General features: G+C 47.7%; 5 protein-coding genes across 5 annotated transcripts; 1 reads left to right on the forward strand and 4 right to left on the reverse strand.

The window, feature by feature from the left end:
• Window positions 1-12: 12 nt before the first annotated feature.
• On the reverse strand, window positions 13-3317 carry POJ06DRAFT_253527 (nucleotide-diphospho-sugar transferase). Its single transcript, XM_056187648.1, has 7 exons — window positions 2979-3317; window positions 2606-2922; window positions 2510-2548; window positions 2375-2453; window positions 2234-2324; window positions 561-2034; window positions 13-507 (listed from the first exon to the last, which is right to left on the reverse strand). Exons 1-7 carry the CDS (start codon window positions 3028-3030, stop codon window positions 400-402), a joined length of 2160 nt encoding a protein of 719 aa, XP_056044172.1. The 5' UTR covers window positions 3031-3317; the 3' UTR covers window positions 13-399.
• A 430-nt stretch (window positions 3318-3747) lies between these two features.
• Window positions 3748-5115, forward strand: POJ06DRAFT_253530 (synaptobrevin-domain-containing protein). The gene is made up of 3 exons (XM_056187649.1): window positions 3748-3893; window positions 3950-4071; window positions 4123-5115. The coding sequence occupies exons 1-3, from the start codon at window positions 3878-3880 to the stop codon at window positions 4744-4746; spliced, it is 762 nt and encodes a 253-aa protein (XP_056044173.1). The 5' UTR covers window positions 3748-3877; the 3' UTR covers window positions 4747-5115.
• POJ06DRAFT_253531 (uncharacterized protein) lies at window positions 5116-6078 on the reverse strand. Its single transcript, XM_056187650.1, has one exon. It carries the CDS (start codon window positions 5897-5899, stop codon window positions 5198-5200), a length of 702 nt encoding a protein of 233 aa, XP_056044174.1. The 5' UTR covers window positions 5900-6078; the 3' UTR covers window positions 5116-5197.
• A 150-nt stretch (window positions 6079-6228) lies between these two features.
• POJ06DRAFT_253534 (Metallo-dependent phosphatase-like protein) lies at window positions 6229-8216 on the reverse strand. The gene is made up of 4 exons (XM_056187651.1): window positions 7769-8216; window positions 7381-7611; window positions 7158-7321; window positions 6229-7098 (listed from the first exon to the last, which is right to left on the reverse strand). The coding sequence occupies exons 1-4, from the start codon at window positions 7956-7958 to the stop codon at window positions 6706-6708; spliced, it is 978 nt and encodes a 325-aa protein (XP_056044175.1). The 5' UTR covers window positions 7959-8216; the 3' UTR covers window positions 6229-6705.
• Window positions 8217-10075: 1859 nt separating this feature from the next.
• On the reverse strand, window positions 10076-12620 carry POJ06DRAFT_223091 (P-loop containing nucleoside triphosphate hydrolase protein). The gene is made up of 2 exons (XM_056185667.1): window positions 10506-12620; window positions 10076-10451 (listed from the first exon to the last, which is right to left on the reverse strand). The coding sequence occupies exons 1-2, from the start codon at window positions 12551-12553 to the stop codon at window positions 10223-10225; spliced, it is 2277 nt and encodes a 758-aa protein (XP_056044176.1). The 5' UTR covers window positions 12554-12620; the 3' UTR covers window positions 10076-10222.
• Window positions 12621-12681: the final 61 nt, after the last annotated feature.

The following is a 12681-nucleotide window of genomic DNA, read 5'->3' on the forward strand; positions in this document are numbered from 1 at the left end:
CAGCGCCATTGATTATATGTGATGGAAAATCTCTAATTAATCAAAAATTCACAGTCAAACAAGATTGGAGACTAGCTGCACAAAGGTGCAAGCATTATCGCGATCAAATATGAAAACACATGAAAAACCTAGTAAATGCAACTTATGCGAGTAGTAGACCGAATACATCAAACTTCATAACTTTTTGACTTCTTTTCTATTCTATGAATGATATTATGACGAAAATAGAACGGAGACTAATAGTACATACACATGCTTCCAGGATCATATCAACAATGTGGAAGAATGGAGTGGCTAAATATCAGAAATGGAGAATGCGCTGCACCGGGACTCTAAAACTTACAGTTGCTCGAGAAAATCATTAGAAAATCATTATAGGCTATGATGAAATCGTCGTCTTTATTCTGCTGTCGATTCATCTGCTTCAGCAATGGAGGATGCTTCAAGATGTCGCGCAAGTAGGAGTGCTGGTAGTCTAGCTAACTCGTCGAGTTTCTTTAGTGGGTCCTAACGAATATTAGAAATGAAAGCACGAAAAAACTCAATAAAACAAGACATACCCAAATAACCTCCTCTTCTTGTTCTCCATCGTCATCATCGTCATCAATCGCTCCAAAGAATGATGCTCGCCTCAATGGAGCAGGAGATATCGGCATAGGATGACTCAAAACACCAGTCAGAGAATTCGCAGTAGCAGATTTTCCGCCGAAGAAAGTATTTGACATATGCGACGCGTAGTTCACAATATGAGGATCCCGATCCCATGCATTATACGAATTCGCAGGCACCATTGGATTAACCGGCCGCTGAGTTTGAGCAGGCGACGTAATTGGCGACGGTTTCAAAGGTGAGTACGCCGTATTCGGTGGCGACAGTACAGCATTAGGATCTTGAAGAATTTCCGCAGCCGCAACCATGGCCTCTTCTCTTTCGTCCTCAATAAATTCCTCCGCAAGATCTTCCTTCTCTTCAACATCCTCCTCGAAGAACTCCTTGCTCTCACCAAATCCATTCTCTGGAGCATGTTCAGATTCACCAGCATCATCGCCATCATCATCCTCTTCCGGCTCCTTCTGGGAGATAGATTCTGATGCTGATTCGGGCCCAGGAAGAGGAGGCTTCGCAAGGACTAAGTCTTCCGGGAAGACGCGAACAGGAGGAGGCACTGGTAGTAACTCCCATGGAAATATAGGAGGCGGTGGCGGAGATGGTTCCCGTGGTGGTGGAGGGGGAGGCGGAGTCGGAGTCCTCGGTGGCGGAGGTAGAGGTATATCCTGCGCAAATGACAGGCGAGGTGGTGGATGCCAGACCACGGGAGGCGATGACTCGCGTCGTGGATGTGGCGGATTCCAAACAGTTTGAGGTTGGTAGTATGTGTTCTCATGAAGAGGAGGAGCAGCTAGCGACGGGGACGGGGCCTGATATTCCGGCTCGGCTGCAGGCGGCGGAGGAGGAGGTGCAGGAAGAGAACAAGGCGGTGTGTGAGATTCGTGTGGAGTGTATTCCTTTATACGCTCAATAGGTGGGGCAACAAAAATCGTATCGGTATTAGGATTGTACGGAACATCCCACGCATTCTCATATGCAATCTCAGGAAGAAAGACCGCCTCTCCCTGGGAGGATTCCGGTGGGGAAGAGCGTGACGGATCCCATTCGGCCAAGCGCTGGAAAGAGAGGGGCGGTGGAGGCGTCGCTGGGCGCGGAATCGCTGGAGGAGCCTGTACGACCTCAGCAGGACTTTCTGGCTGCTCATGCGCCTGTTCCGACATGGGAGCTTCATCGACTACCGAATCGGGTGCCTCAATAGTGGCGGGAGCTTCATCGACTACCGATTCGGGTGCCTCAACAGTGTCGTATACCGCCCACCACTGTCTCAACAACCGATTGTTAACTTCGGAACCAGTCGCGCCATACCACTCTGGAACTGCGATGGACGCCGGATCCGATGGTCTGTCTCGCATCCATGGTTTGGGCGTTCCAATAAAGTGTATGACCTTTACATCACGCGAAAACCTGTAGAACGCTGGTGCGTATCTGGATGCAGGTTAGTACGACACAAGTCTTAAATTCAGTATCCATGCCAGAAGCAAAATGCTTCGAAAAAGCTAACACACACGTCGGGTTAGGGCAGGGGCAGGATAGGATGGTCGGCACAAGACCATCACCTGTGGACCGTGACCGCAGATCCATAAAATTTCTGTATAGCAATTCGGTTTAACAATGAGAAACTTACTGGTAACCGGTAGTTGGAGTCACGTTGTAGAGAAACGGCAGCCGAGTCCAGGAGGACCCGAAGTATGCATTAAGCAGACCTTGATCACCTCCTGTCAAGTACATTAGCAGTGTTAAAAGTAAGTAATACATTAAGAAGTACCATCGAAAGATTCTCCAGATTCTGCGAGAGTGTGAAGACCAAGGAAGTCAGAATGACTTGGCGTCAGCACGATGACTCCCTGTGCGGTGTGAGTACTACAAATGCAGAGATAACGCTGGAAAGCAGTAAACGTACGCTGTTGAAAATATCGGGCCATCCGGCGTCCGGACAGGCCTATTGCTCAATTAGTTTACTTGGATACTTAGACAGGAAGCTTGGCCTACTACGCACCGCAGTGAGCCCTTCAGTATCGAACAGATCATCGATGTTTGCAAGCGGAAGAGCATCGGCGTCCAAGTAAACAATACGCTTGTACTGTGTCTGATTCCATGCTAAGATCTTAGTAAAGGACTCATAGAGGTCGGCTCGTCCGAGCGCGAAAAGATTGCCCGGAGCGGGGTTCGCAATAGCGGGGACCCGAATCACGTCATCGTAAACAACCTCGAGGGCAGCAATTGTAGATGGCGAGAGTGCATCAGGGACGATGAGGATGGCTAGCTGATGGATAGTTCCGAAATCACGAAGAGCTTTCGCGAGAGCAAGGACGCCTGGAAGATATCAATAAATAAGCGTGGAAGTGGAAAAGACAGTAGGATCAACTCACCGGGGAGGTATGTATCTGTCAGCAGTAGTGTCAGATACGCCTTGTCCGACATTTTGCTTCCTCGGAGTCTACCAGACAAGCGTATGGCTGACTCTTTGTAGTGATTGTGGATGATGGTGAGGAGGAGGGAAGCAGGCAAGCACGAAGGTGGGGTCGTTGGGCGCTTTGGTTCGTCGGCGTCCGGTCCGTTGAGTAGTTAGGGTCTAGCGGAACAGCACACGACACTGTTCACCAGCCACTGAGTCAGTCTTTTCTCGTCGCGCAGAGCAACGCGAGAGGTAGAAAAGCGCGTTAGTGGTGAGTGAGGGAGGAACGAAGCTACGTTGGTTGTTTGCTATTCATGCCCCGAGGAAAGTGCTTCTGTTGGGTGTCTGGCCGATCAATAATGACCTCGAAACTCAATCCGGCCGTCCCGTGGCCTGACCCCGCATCGCCTAATTTAGCTTTTATATTACTGGCTGATAACTAGTGGAATGATTGGTTTCTATGCGTATTCGGCCCTGTCCCTGCCGTCCCCACGCTCTTATATCCTAGTTAGACGCTAATAATGCCCGAAACCGCCCGCTGGCTGCCTTCGTATGCATTGTTTTCAGTTGGGTGACTACGCATGTTACACAATTTTAATCAACGACCGGCGCTGACTTAAGTAAGCTCGGGCCATTTGCAGAATGCAAGGGTTAGGGTACTAGTTTTTCGTGGCTTGTGTCTGTGGCCGTGCTTGTGGCCGTGCTCTATCTAGACCTCGACCGGCGGCCGCCACGAGCAGTGCGCCAACTTGGGTGCCTGCACGCCCTACTGAGTCTCTTTCGCATGACAAACGCTATATACAGACAAGGCTCCCGTCGGTAAAACTCACTGGGCACGCAAGACCACATCTACTCTCTTCTTCTCCTCTAGCCATGCCCGCGTCCAACTGTGAGTTCTTATTCAATATCTTTACGTGCAATTGAAAACGTGAGCTGACCGCATAGTTCTCTACGCTTGCGTGGCACACGGAACCACCGTGTTGGCCGACTACGCTCCACTCCGCTCCAACGCAAATGCCGTCGCCGCCCTTATTTTGCCAAAGATTCCTGCCGAAGAAGAGCAGAAAGTGTGTTGGGTGTCTGTTTTCATGTAATATTAATGTGCTAATAATGTGTAGCTCACATACATCCACAACAACTGGCTTGTTCACTACATTACTACTGCTTCCAGTGAGATAGTACCTGACGGCGTCACCTTCCTCGCTATCACCCTATCTACTGTCCCACGCCGAGTCCCGTTTGCGTACCTTGTCGATGTCCAGCGCAAGTTCAACGAGACGTTCTCTCCCGAGCAGGTCGGCGAAAGCGACCAGCCGTACGCTCTCGCTTCCTTCTCACATACTCTCGGCCAGCTCATGGCCAAGGCCGACAGCCCGGACGCCGATCGTGCGACCGTTGTGCGACAGGAAATTAACCAAGTCAAGGATATCATGTCCGAGAACATTGAACGTGTCATCGAACGCGGTGAGCGCATCGACATTCTCGTCGATAAGACCGACCATATGAACCAGACTGCTTTCGCTTTCCGCAAGCGCTCCACGGCCTTGCGTCGTCAAATGTGGTGGAAGAATAAGCGTCTTGTTGTGCTAATTATTATCGCCATCATTTTCCTCATCTACGTCCTCATTGGCTTCGGATGCGGGCTGCCGTCGTGGCAGAACTGCGGTCGCCGTAATGACCAAACCGAGCAGAACAATAACGACAACAATAATAACGCGAACGGAAACGCCGATGGCAATTGATTAGCAACAACATGGGTACATTTCTACTCGTATATAATATGGGCCCCGTGGGCCCCATGGAAATTATGCCGGCTTTATTCCGCAGTATGAGTTCCTGGTAGATCGCGCCTACATTAGTATATATTGACATAGACGTGCATTTGGTGGTTGTTTTCTGCGTTCCTAATTTCATTCGTTTAATTGGTAGTTGTTTCCGGATTCGTCGTCGTAATCCAGTCATTTATATTATGCTTTTTAAGGTGAATATATCGGAGTTTCGTTTTTGCTCACTTGTAGCGTACGTGAAGCTGTGGACATAGTTATTTGATTGACATCCGGACCAATGTCAAAATATTCCTGTCTTCTAGGCTTGCATCGGAACAGAATAGAAAACCATAACTCGCCTCGAAACGCCATGTTGATGTGTACATAACCGAGCCAAACTTTTGCGAACCAAAGTTCAAATTCGGCGCTATTCCTTCTCAAAAAACTCATCCTCCTCCTCCGCAAGCTCATGCTTATTCTGCTCGTCGTCTTCATCGTACTCTTCAGATGGATTCGATGTCTTATGCGCATTCCGGTCCCGTTTATCTCCCTGCCAAAACATCAACGAGTCAACATCCACTTCCCCATTCTTAACCCTTCGCTCTACTTGAGCCCACCATTCCAATCTCTTTTGCTCCGTCTCCGTCTCCCCAAGTCCTTTCCGTACGTTCTCAAGTCCTCCATGAACATAAAGTGAAACATACTTCCACTCCCTAGGATATAATACCACATACGCTAGCTCCGTCTCGGCAAACAAAAGCGCTTCCCCTGCCACTTTTCTTTTCTCCTCGTCCCTTTCGTCGCTTAGCGCGGCAACGGTTTTCCTAGCTTGAATAACTCTCCGCGCAGCTTTGCGCCGCTCAAAAAACCGGACCTTGTGATACCGTTTATCGAGTTTCTTGTCCTTCGCACTCCGTTCCGCGCCGCGTAACTCGTCTTTTAAAGCCCGCAAAGCCCGTTCCTGCTCTCTTCTCGCTATCGCAGTCGAGTTCTTCTCAATCGGCTTGCCACTGGACGCCGACTTCGAGCGTTTCAGAAGACGCTCCAGGTCACGGATTTTTTTCCGAAGTCGGGAGACTGACGACGATGCGTCGTGCACCTCCTTGAATGATGGCTTTGACTTCGGCATCGTTTCTGGCTTGTTCGTATCAGGCTTTGATCCGGCCGCGTGTGCAGCACCACGAGAAGCTAATCGTGTTTTCTCGGAAAGTTGAAAATTAAATACCGTACAGCGGGTAATCACGGACTCTGCGCAATTCGTAATCCTGTATCGTGGTCAGATTTTGCCTGCCGTCAAAAAAATTGGTTCGCCTATTTGTTTCAGAAACGCATCGGTCGAAGGATTTGGGAGAAAAAATATAGAACGCCGGGTAACAGCAAACAAGACAAGCGATGAACTCTAATTCTTTCCGACTCCAAAGGGGAACATTGCGGGATAGGGGTTTTAGCGCAAAAGTAACGGTCTAAGGAATGTACAGGGCGCAGAACAGAAAAGTGAATTGTGAGATTATGAGGGCTTTGTCAACAAAATTTTGCTCAAACCGTCATTACAATTGGTCAATATGCTTGCTAGTATATCACGGTGCTCCTCCATATGCGACAATGTTATAGTGTACATACGCATGAGCTTAAAGTCCTCCACATACTTGAAATAATTGTCAATAATTATTATAAGCATACCGCGAACGCGTTGCTTGTATAGCCCTCCCCTTTCACTTCTCTGAGTTAACAAGTGACAAAGGCGAACTATGAACGTAACGTGAAAGTAAAAATTATTTCGGACTGCAAAAACTTAACTTCAATCCCACCAAATATCGCAGCCCCAGTCCAACCGTTGATTCCGGTATTTGGGATACCGTCTATTACCCCATTGTGGATCATACATTTCCTTTCCCAATGCCTAAATTTATAATCCATTACGATATCCGAGGGCACTTAGTTCCCTCCTTTCTTCTTATTTCGCGGCGGAGTAGCGCCGCCCATGCTGGCTTGTCCATACTTTGACTTCTTCTCCGCCGGCCTCAATATCTGGAACGAGCACAGCAGCGACTCGTCCACACTCATCATCGCACCAGCATTATCAAACTCGCCGCAATAATTCGGCGCCGAAAATAGAGTGACGAGCTGCCGTTTCGAAAAAAAATCGTATCCGTCCTCGACTACTTGGTGTGCTCGGCATATCAAATCCATGTCGTGCCTCTGTAGAAACCGAGAGACGACATCCGCGCCAAAGGTGAATGACACGCCGCGGTCGCTTTCCGACCAACCAGTTATGTCTTTGTCGGGGTCTGACCAAAGCAGATCGCAGAGTAAACCGCAGTCCGGGATCTACATTAATTTCGTTAGTTGACCTTCCAGTCCTGCGATACTCAATGAATAAGACGTACGTCTGTTGGTCTCATTATACGACGAATCTGCTCCATCGAGTTTAGATCCGGAGATAGGCCGCCATGCATAGTAAATATTCTCTCATCTATAATTGCCGCTATCGGCAAGCAATTGAAGCAATCCGTGAATGTTTTCCATAGCTTTATATTATATCTTCGTTTGCCTGTCGTACACATCAGCTTCCACAATTCGAAAGCTTCTCAAACCATGACTCGGACTTACATTCGTCGTAAAAACCGTAGATTCGATTAGTCGATGCGGACTCGTGATTCCCTCGCAGAATGAAAAAGTTTTCCGGATACTTTATTTTATATGCCAACAGCAGGCATATCGTCTCTAGTGATTGCTTTCCACGATCAACGTAGTCACCCAGAAATAGGTAGTTAGCTTCGGGAGGGAAACCACCGAATTCAAACAGGGTCAGAAGGTCATAATATTGTCCATGGATGTCTCCTATAGCAATCGAAATCGTTAGACAAAATTGGCTGAAGCAGTTGGCAATCTTTTGAATAGCATCAATGTGGCCGTAAAACGAAGCGATTTTGCAATGGAGACATACCACATATCTAAGCCAGTCAGCACATACTCGACCCTCCGATCTGGCTCTAACGTACCTTGATAGGAGCTTCTAGCTCGAGCAGAATTGGCTGCTGTATGAAAATCTCACGCGCCTTCGTGCACAAATACCTGATCTCCTGTTCTAGCAACTGCACTTGTTTGCCTGGTCGGCTGCCCCGGACTTCCAGTAATCGCTCGACAATCGAATCGACATCGTATTTCGTCTCGTCCGTGCTCGCCATCAGTCCTGGCTGAGGTCTGCCGATGTGTGGTTCTCGGGTGGGCGAGGCTGAGAAAACGCACCAATACAGTGCGTGGGTCGTGTGCAGCGGAACTCGCGGCAAACGGGCGTGAGATCCGCAGCGGCGCAGTTTATATCAGGTTTGTCTACTCAGACTTCGACTGCTGACAAGGTCAGGGTGCGGAGTCCGGCAATTGTGCTATTTGTGTGTATTTGTAGCAAGGAGGCGTGAACTTAGCTGCAGCGCGTGGCGGCACAAGCCTCGGACTTGTCGTTCGGCAATAATATGAGTTAGGTGGAAGTCGCTAATTCCGACAAAATCAAAATAATGGCAAGGGCAACCCCGCGTGGCTACTTAATGGTCACGCTGGCGGGCTGACTTCGAACAATGGATTAAGAATGCTATTTGGCTGGAAGACAGTGTCGGGGCTCTATATCAATTGTCGGTGATTGAGACTCGATCGTACTTCGGCACAGACTGATATTGAGATTACTTTATTATGAATTGAAGGTCTTGAGCATATTTGATAATGACATATGATGGTGAGAATCGTCAATACACAGGGGACTTAACAGGCATATTATATACCAGTCAAGCAGTCTACGATATTGTAGCCGGATGCGTCTCACCAAGTTCACGAGGTCGAATGAATGGCCTGCATTATGTGTGGTCGACAGTAGCTGGTAATGCCGGGCACCACTTGGTCCATATTGTTCATGGCTTTTAGTGCTCCTTTACACTCTTCACATTTGCCCGCTGGACACCTTAACTGCGTGTGCTGACAGATACAATGAATGCTACCGAAAGTAAGCTATTATTAGCATATTATCGTCAAAAATAGCCCTCGGCACGGCATCTCACGTCCCATAGCAAATTGTTTTGCTCTTGCTGGCTGCCGGGTGTGGAGCACAGGCAACGTCACTGCGTACTGCGGATCAACGTCAACCCGTCAGTGCCGACTGTATATTGATCAACAGGATCCATCCGCCAATTACGCCACCAAGATGCAATATTCGTCGTCATAAATTTTTACGATCGCCTGCGTCTCTTTGTCGGTCTAGGCGCGTGGGACGATATAGACGCCATCGCGTGGTCGTCGATCACCACCCACATACCAATTGATAATTTGACTGGATATATATACGCGAGTATGGTGCATTTCGTTTAGTCGCTGAATTTTTGAGCCCTCGTACCGACCACTTCGCAAAAAAGACATCAACTACAGCAAATCATAATAAATCATCAAATAAAATACATCACTGTCTGTAAAATTTTGAATTAATAGAACTTAGTTTTGATCGCATTTAAGAAAAGTAGAAATGCCAGAGTTATGCTTTGTACTCTGTGGGCGGGTACGGGTGGTTTACTATGACGAACGGCCCACTATGAAACGTCAGGTACAGTCAAAAATAAGGTTTAATGACAAATGTATTAAGTAAATGTATATTTGCCTTGACGCTTATGCCATAAGCAAATATCAATGCGCAGTTATGTATCGCACGGCAACGCGTCGCCTCAAAATAAACCTGTCGCGTCTGCGTCAACGCTTATATAGAACATAAAGTTACGTGTTATCCACTCTTTCGTCTGACATCAGAATTTAGGTGCCACACCATAACCATACCGAAATTTCACTGTGAGTGCAATTTCATTGAAAGAATTTGGGGAGAGGCGAAGTGAAGGAATGAATGGAAATATTCGTATCCGGTATCGAGAGCCCGTGTTCCAGAAATTCTGGACACCATTCCAATTGACAAGATTAGAATGTTTGCTCGATACACATGGCGATTTATAGAAGCGTATACTCGGGACCTCGATGAGATTTATACTGTAAAGAAATATAAGTCACATTGAAGGTTACCTCCGTCGTTAGAACTGTAGGTATAATGTAAATGGATAAGGTATAAACGAAATGCACCATACAAATAATATACGCAGCCATCCCAATTCTTACAAACTCTATCAGCCTCAGTCTTCTTCCTCCCAGCGGTCGTTGTGAACCTGCTCACAGCTGACCACAAATTTTGGCGACCAAACAGAGCGCACCAACCTCATGTAGGATATCGTTGACGGCATGGTGCGTCTTAAGCAAACGTCGTTATTCTTCCAAAATAAAGATTGGTCGATTTCGAGATATATTACAATATATACACACCACCGATACGTTAAAAACTATATTACAATATGACCCAGCGCCGTCTTTTCGAACAACAAAGCTATATACAGACTTCTAATCCACCTCTAAGCACCTATGCTAGACTCCGTCAGGCTGATTGAGACCCAAACCGAGATTTGAAACTGAATTGAGGAGGAGCGTCGGGAACCGTAGGACTCTCGACTTCTGTCTCACTCATAATCTCGTCGTCATCGACATAGTTCCGAATGACACGCTTAAACTGGATAGTGTTGAGGCACTTCTCGATAAGTGCCTGTACGTAAACGTTGAGCTCCATTGCACCCTCCCGGTCAAAGAGAATAACTGGGAATCGATACCTATTTAGTAGTAAGCTTCAACAACGTCCTAATGCCGACAACAGGGTAACATACGAAAGCCATAGGTAAAGCGTAATCGATAAATGAAGCTGTTCCAAATTCTTCAGTGTGTAAGGCTTCGACACATCCGCGTACTCGATCGCATCCAAATCGAAGTGCTCTATATCTACTAAAGAAATAGGCGTCCCCCTTGCAATTGCCTTGCACATCTCTTCCATGATCAGTGCAATAATCCCCACTCTAGAATTCGCGGGCGCTGTCACAATGGCTGTCTTTTCATTGACCAGCAAACCGCCGACCTCAGATATCATTCTTGCTACCGAAATCTGTTGCTGTAGAGAGCATGTGACGTAGTTGCTTGAAGCCGTCGCCAGGTTATAGAACTTTGTAAGGAGGATATCGAAGGGCATCGACGGTGGATATTCCTGTGCAAATCGACGCACAAGGTTTCCATGGGGCAAGACTCCAGCATGAGTAATAGGAACTGCGTCGCGGGCCATGCATCTGACAAGATAGCCATGGTCTTCTTTATCCAGTGTCGTAACAAGTCCCAGACGGTCAGCGTCCGATATTTGAGTGCCATTGGCGGTCTCAAAAGATGACCTATAACGCCCTGCACGTCCTGCAATTTGTTTCATGTGATTAGGCTCAACCCGTCGGTAACTTAGGCCGTCGAACTTCGTGGCCGATTCAAACACAATCCGCTTGATAGAGAGATTGAGACCCATGCCAATCGCATCAGATGCAACCAACACATCGAAGCCTGAATTGGGGTCGTTGAATAGCTGAGCTTGTCGAGCACGCGTCTCTGGCGGAAGGCCACCATAGATAATAGCGCTTTTATGTTGCGTCTCGTTTTCGATCTTCCGTTTGATAGCGAAAATGCTCTGACGCGAAAATGTCACAATTGCATCGCCTGGTCGGATTTTATCAACCGAAGACGTTAAAGAGTGCTTCTCGACTTCTAACGGACTTAAGCGCTTGTATCGATTAACAACCACAGCATCTCCGACGCTTTCCGCCAATGAGAGTAAAAGCCCAACCGCACGTTCTTCGCCGCACAAATGAAGCTCTTTGGCTTTCAGACCCAGCACCGCTGCTGTCCACGCCCATCCTCGCAGGGGATCGCAAATCATCTGAATTTCGTCGATAACAGCAACGTCAACTTCGTTCACTTGATCCACCATCTCAACAGTCGACGCAGACAGTCCGGCCCTATTTCCAAACTCGTCAAACTCCATGATAATTTCTTCACCAGTCACCAAGTTGCAGGCCTTGCCTGCGGCTTTGAACCGCTCGTATATTTCACGGGCAAGAAGTCGCAGCGGACCGGCAAATATGCCAGTATTTGCATTCTGAAGGCGTTGGAGTGCTGTATAGGTTTTGCCACTATTTGTGGGCCCAACGTGCAGAATCCACTTTCGCTTCATCCCTCGCGTGTGCGGGTACCATTCTTCTGGACGATCCATATTGGCCAACTGACGTGACTTTCTCGCGATTATTGGTGTTCGAGAAGAAAGTGTCTCCTTCTCTTGTAAGAAATTCACATAACACACGTTCAGCATGTTATCAATTTGCACAATCGCGCTCATTTTACTGTCTGTCGCTCTCTGTATCTTGCACAAAATGCCAAGATGAGGAATTATCGGACGGTCCGTCATGTAGTCCTGATAGTCCGGCGCATGGAGAGCATAATACTGGTTTTCTGGCAATTGTCGTACGAGCTCGCAGTACGCTTCCAGATACTGATCGTACATTTCGGCATGAATGTTGAATTTTGCCATAAGAGATTGTTTCGTTGAACGAAGTCGAAGATTAAGAAGTCGAGATCGAAGCAAATTCATGAAGTCGCCATAAGACGGCACGTGGTCTGCAGGCGCCGGACGCAGGCTGCCATGCCCAGTTGGAGAGAGCTTGTATGAATTGTAATCTTGCCGAGATTTCCGTTTCTTGACTTGTCCCCCAGAACGTGACCAAACATTCGACGTGTGGAAAAGACGGCGGTGGACCTCATATTTGTTCGCAGGGTGTGCGTAAGAGCATATATGGCATACCGGCCTCCGACATAGCAATGCCTGAGTCACGGGTAGCCTGTTTGCCATTTTGATATCTGGCAAGCTCAAATACTACAGCCTGCCCCTATTTTGTCGTTACTAATGGCTCTGATCAAGAAAATTACGATGAAATCAGTTTTTTGTCGCGTACTTTGAGTTCTCCCAACGCAGGCAAT

This window comes from Lipomyces tetrasporus (genome assembly GCF_029532465.1).
Source record: "Lipomyces tetrasporus strain NRRL Y-64009 chromosome Unknown POJ06scaffold_5, whole genome shotgun sequence".
NCBI lineage: Eukaryota > Fungi > Ascomycota > Lipomycetes > Lipomycetales > Lipomycetaceae > Lipomyces > Lipomyces tetrasporus.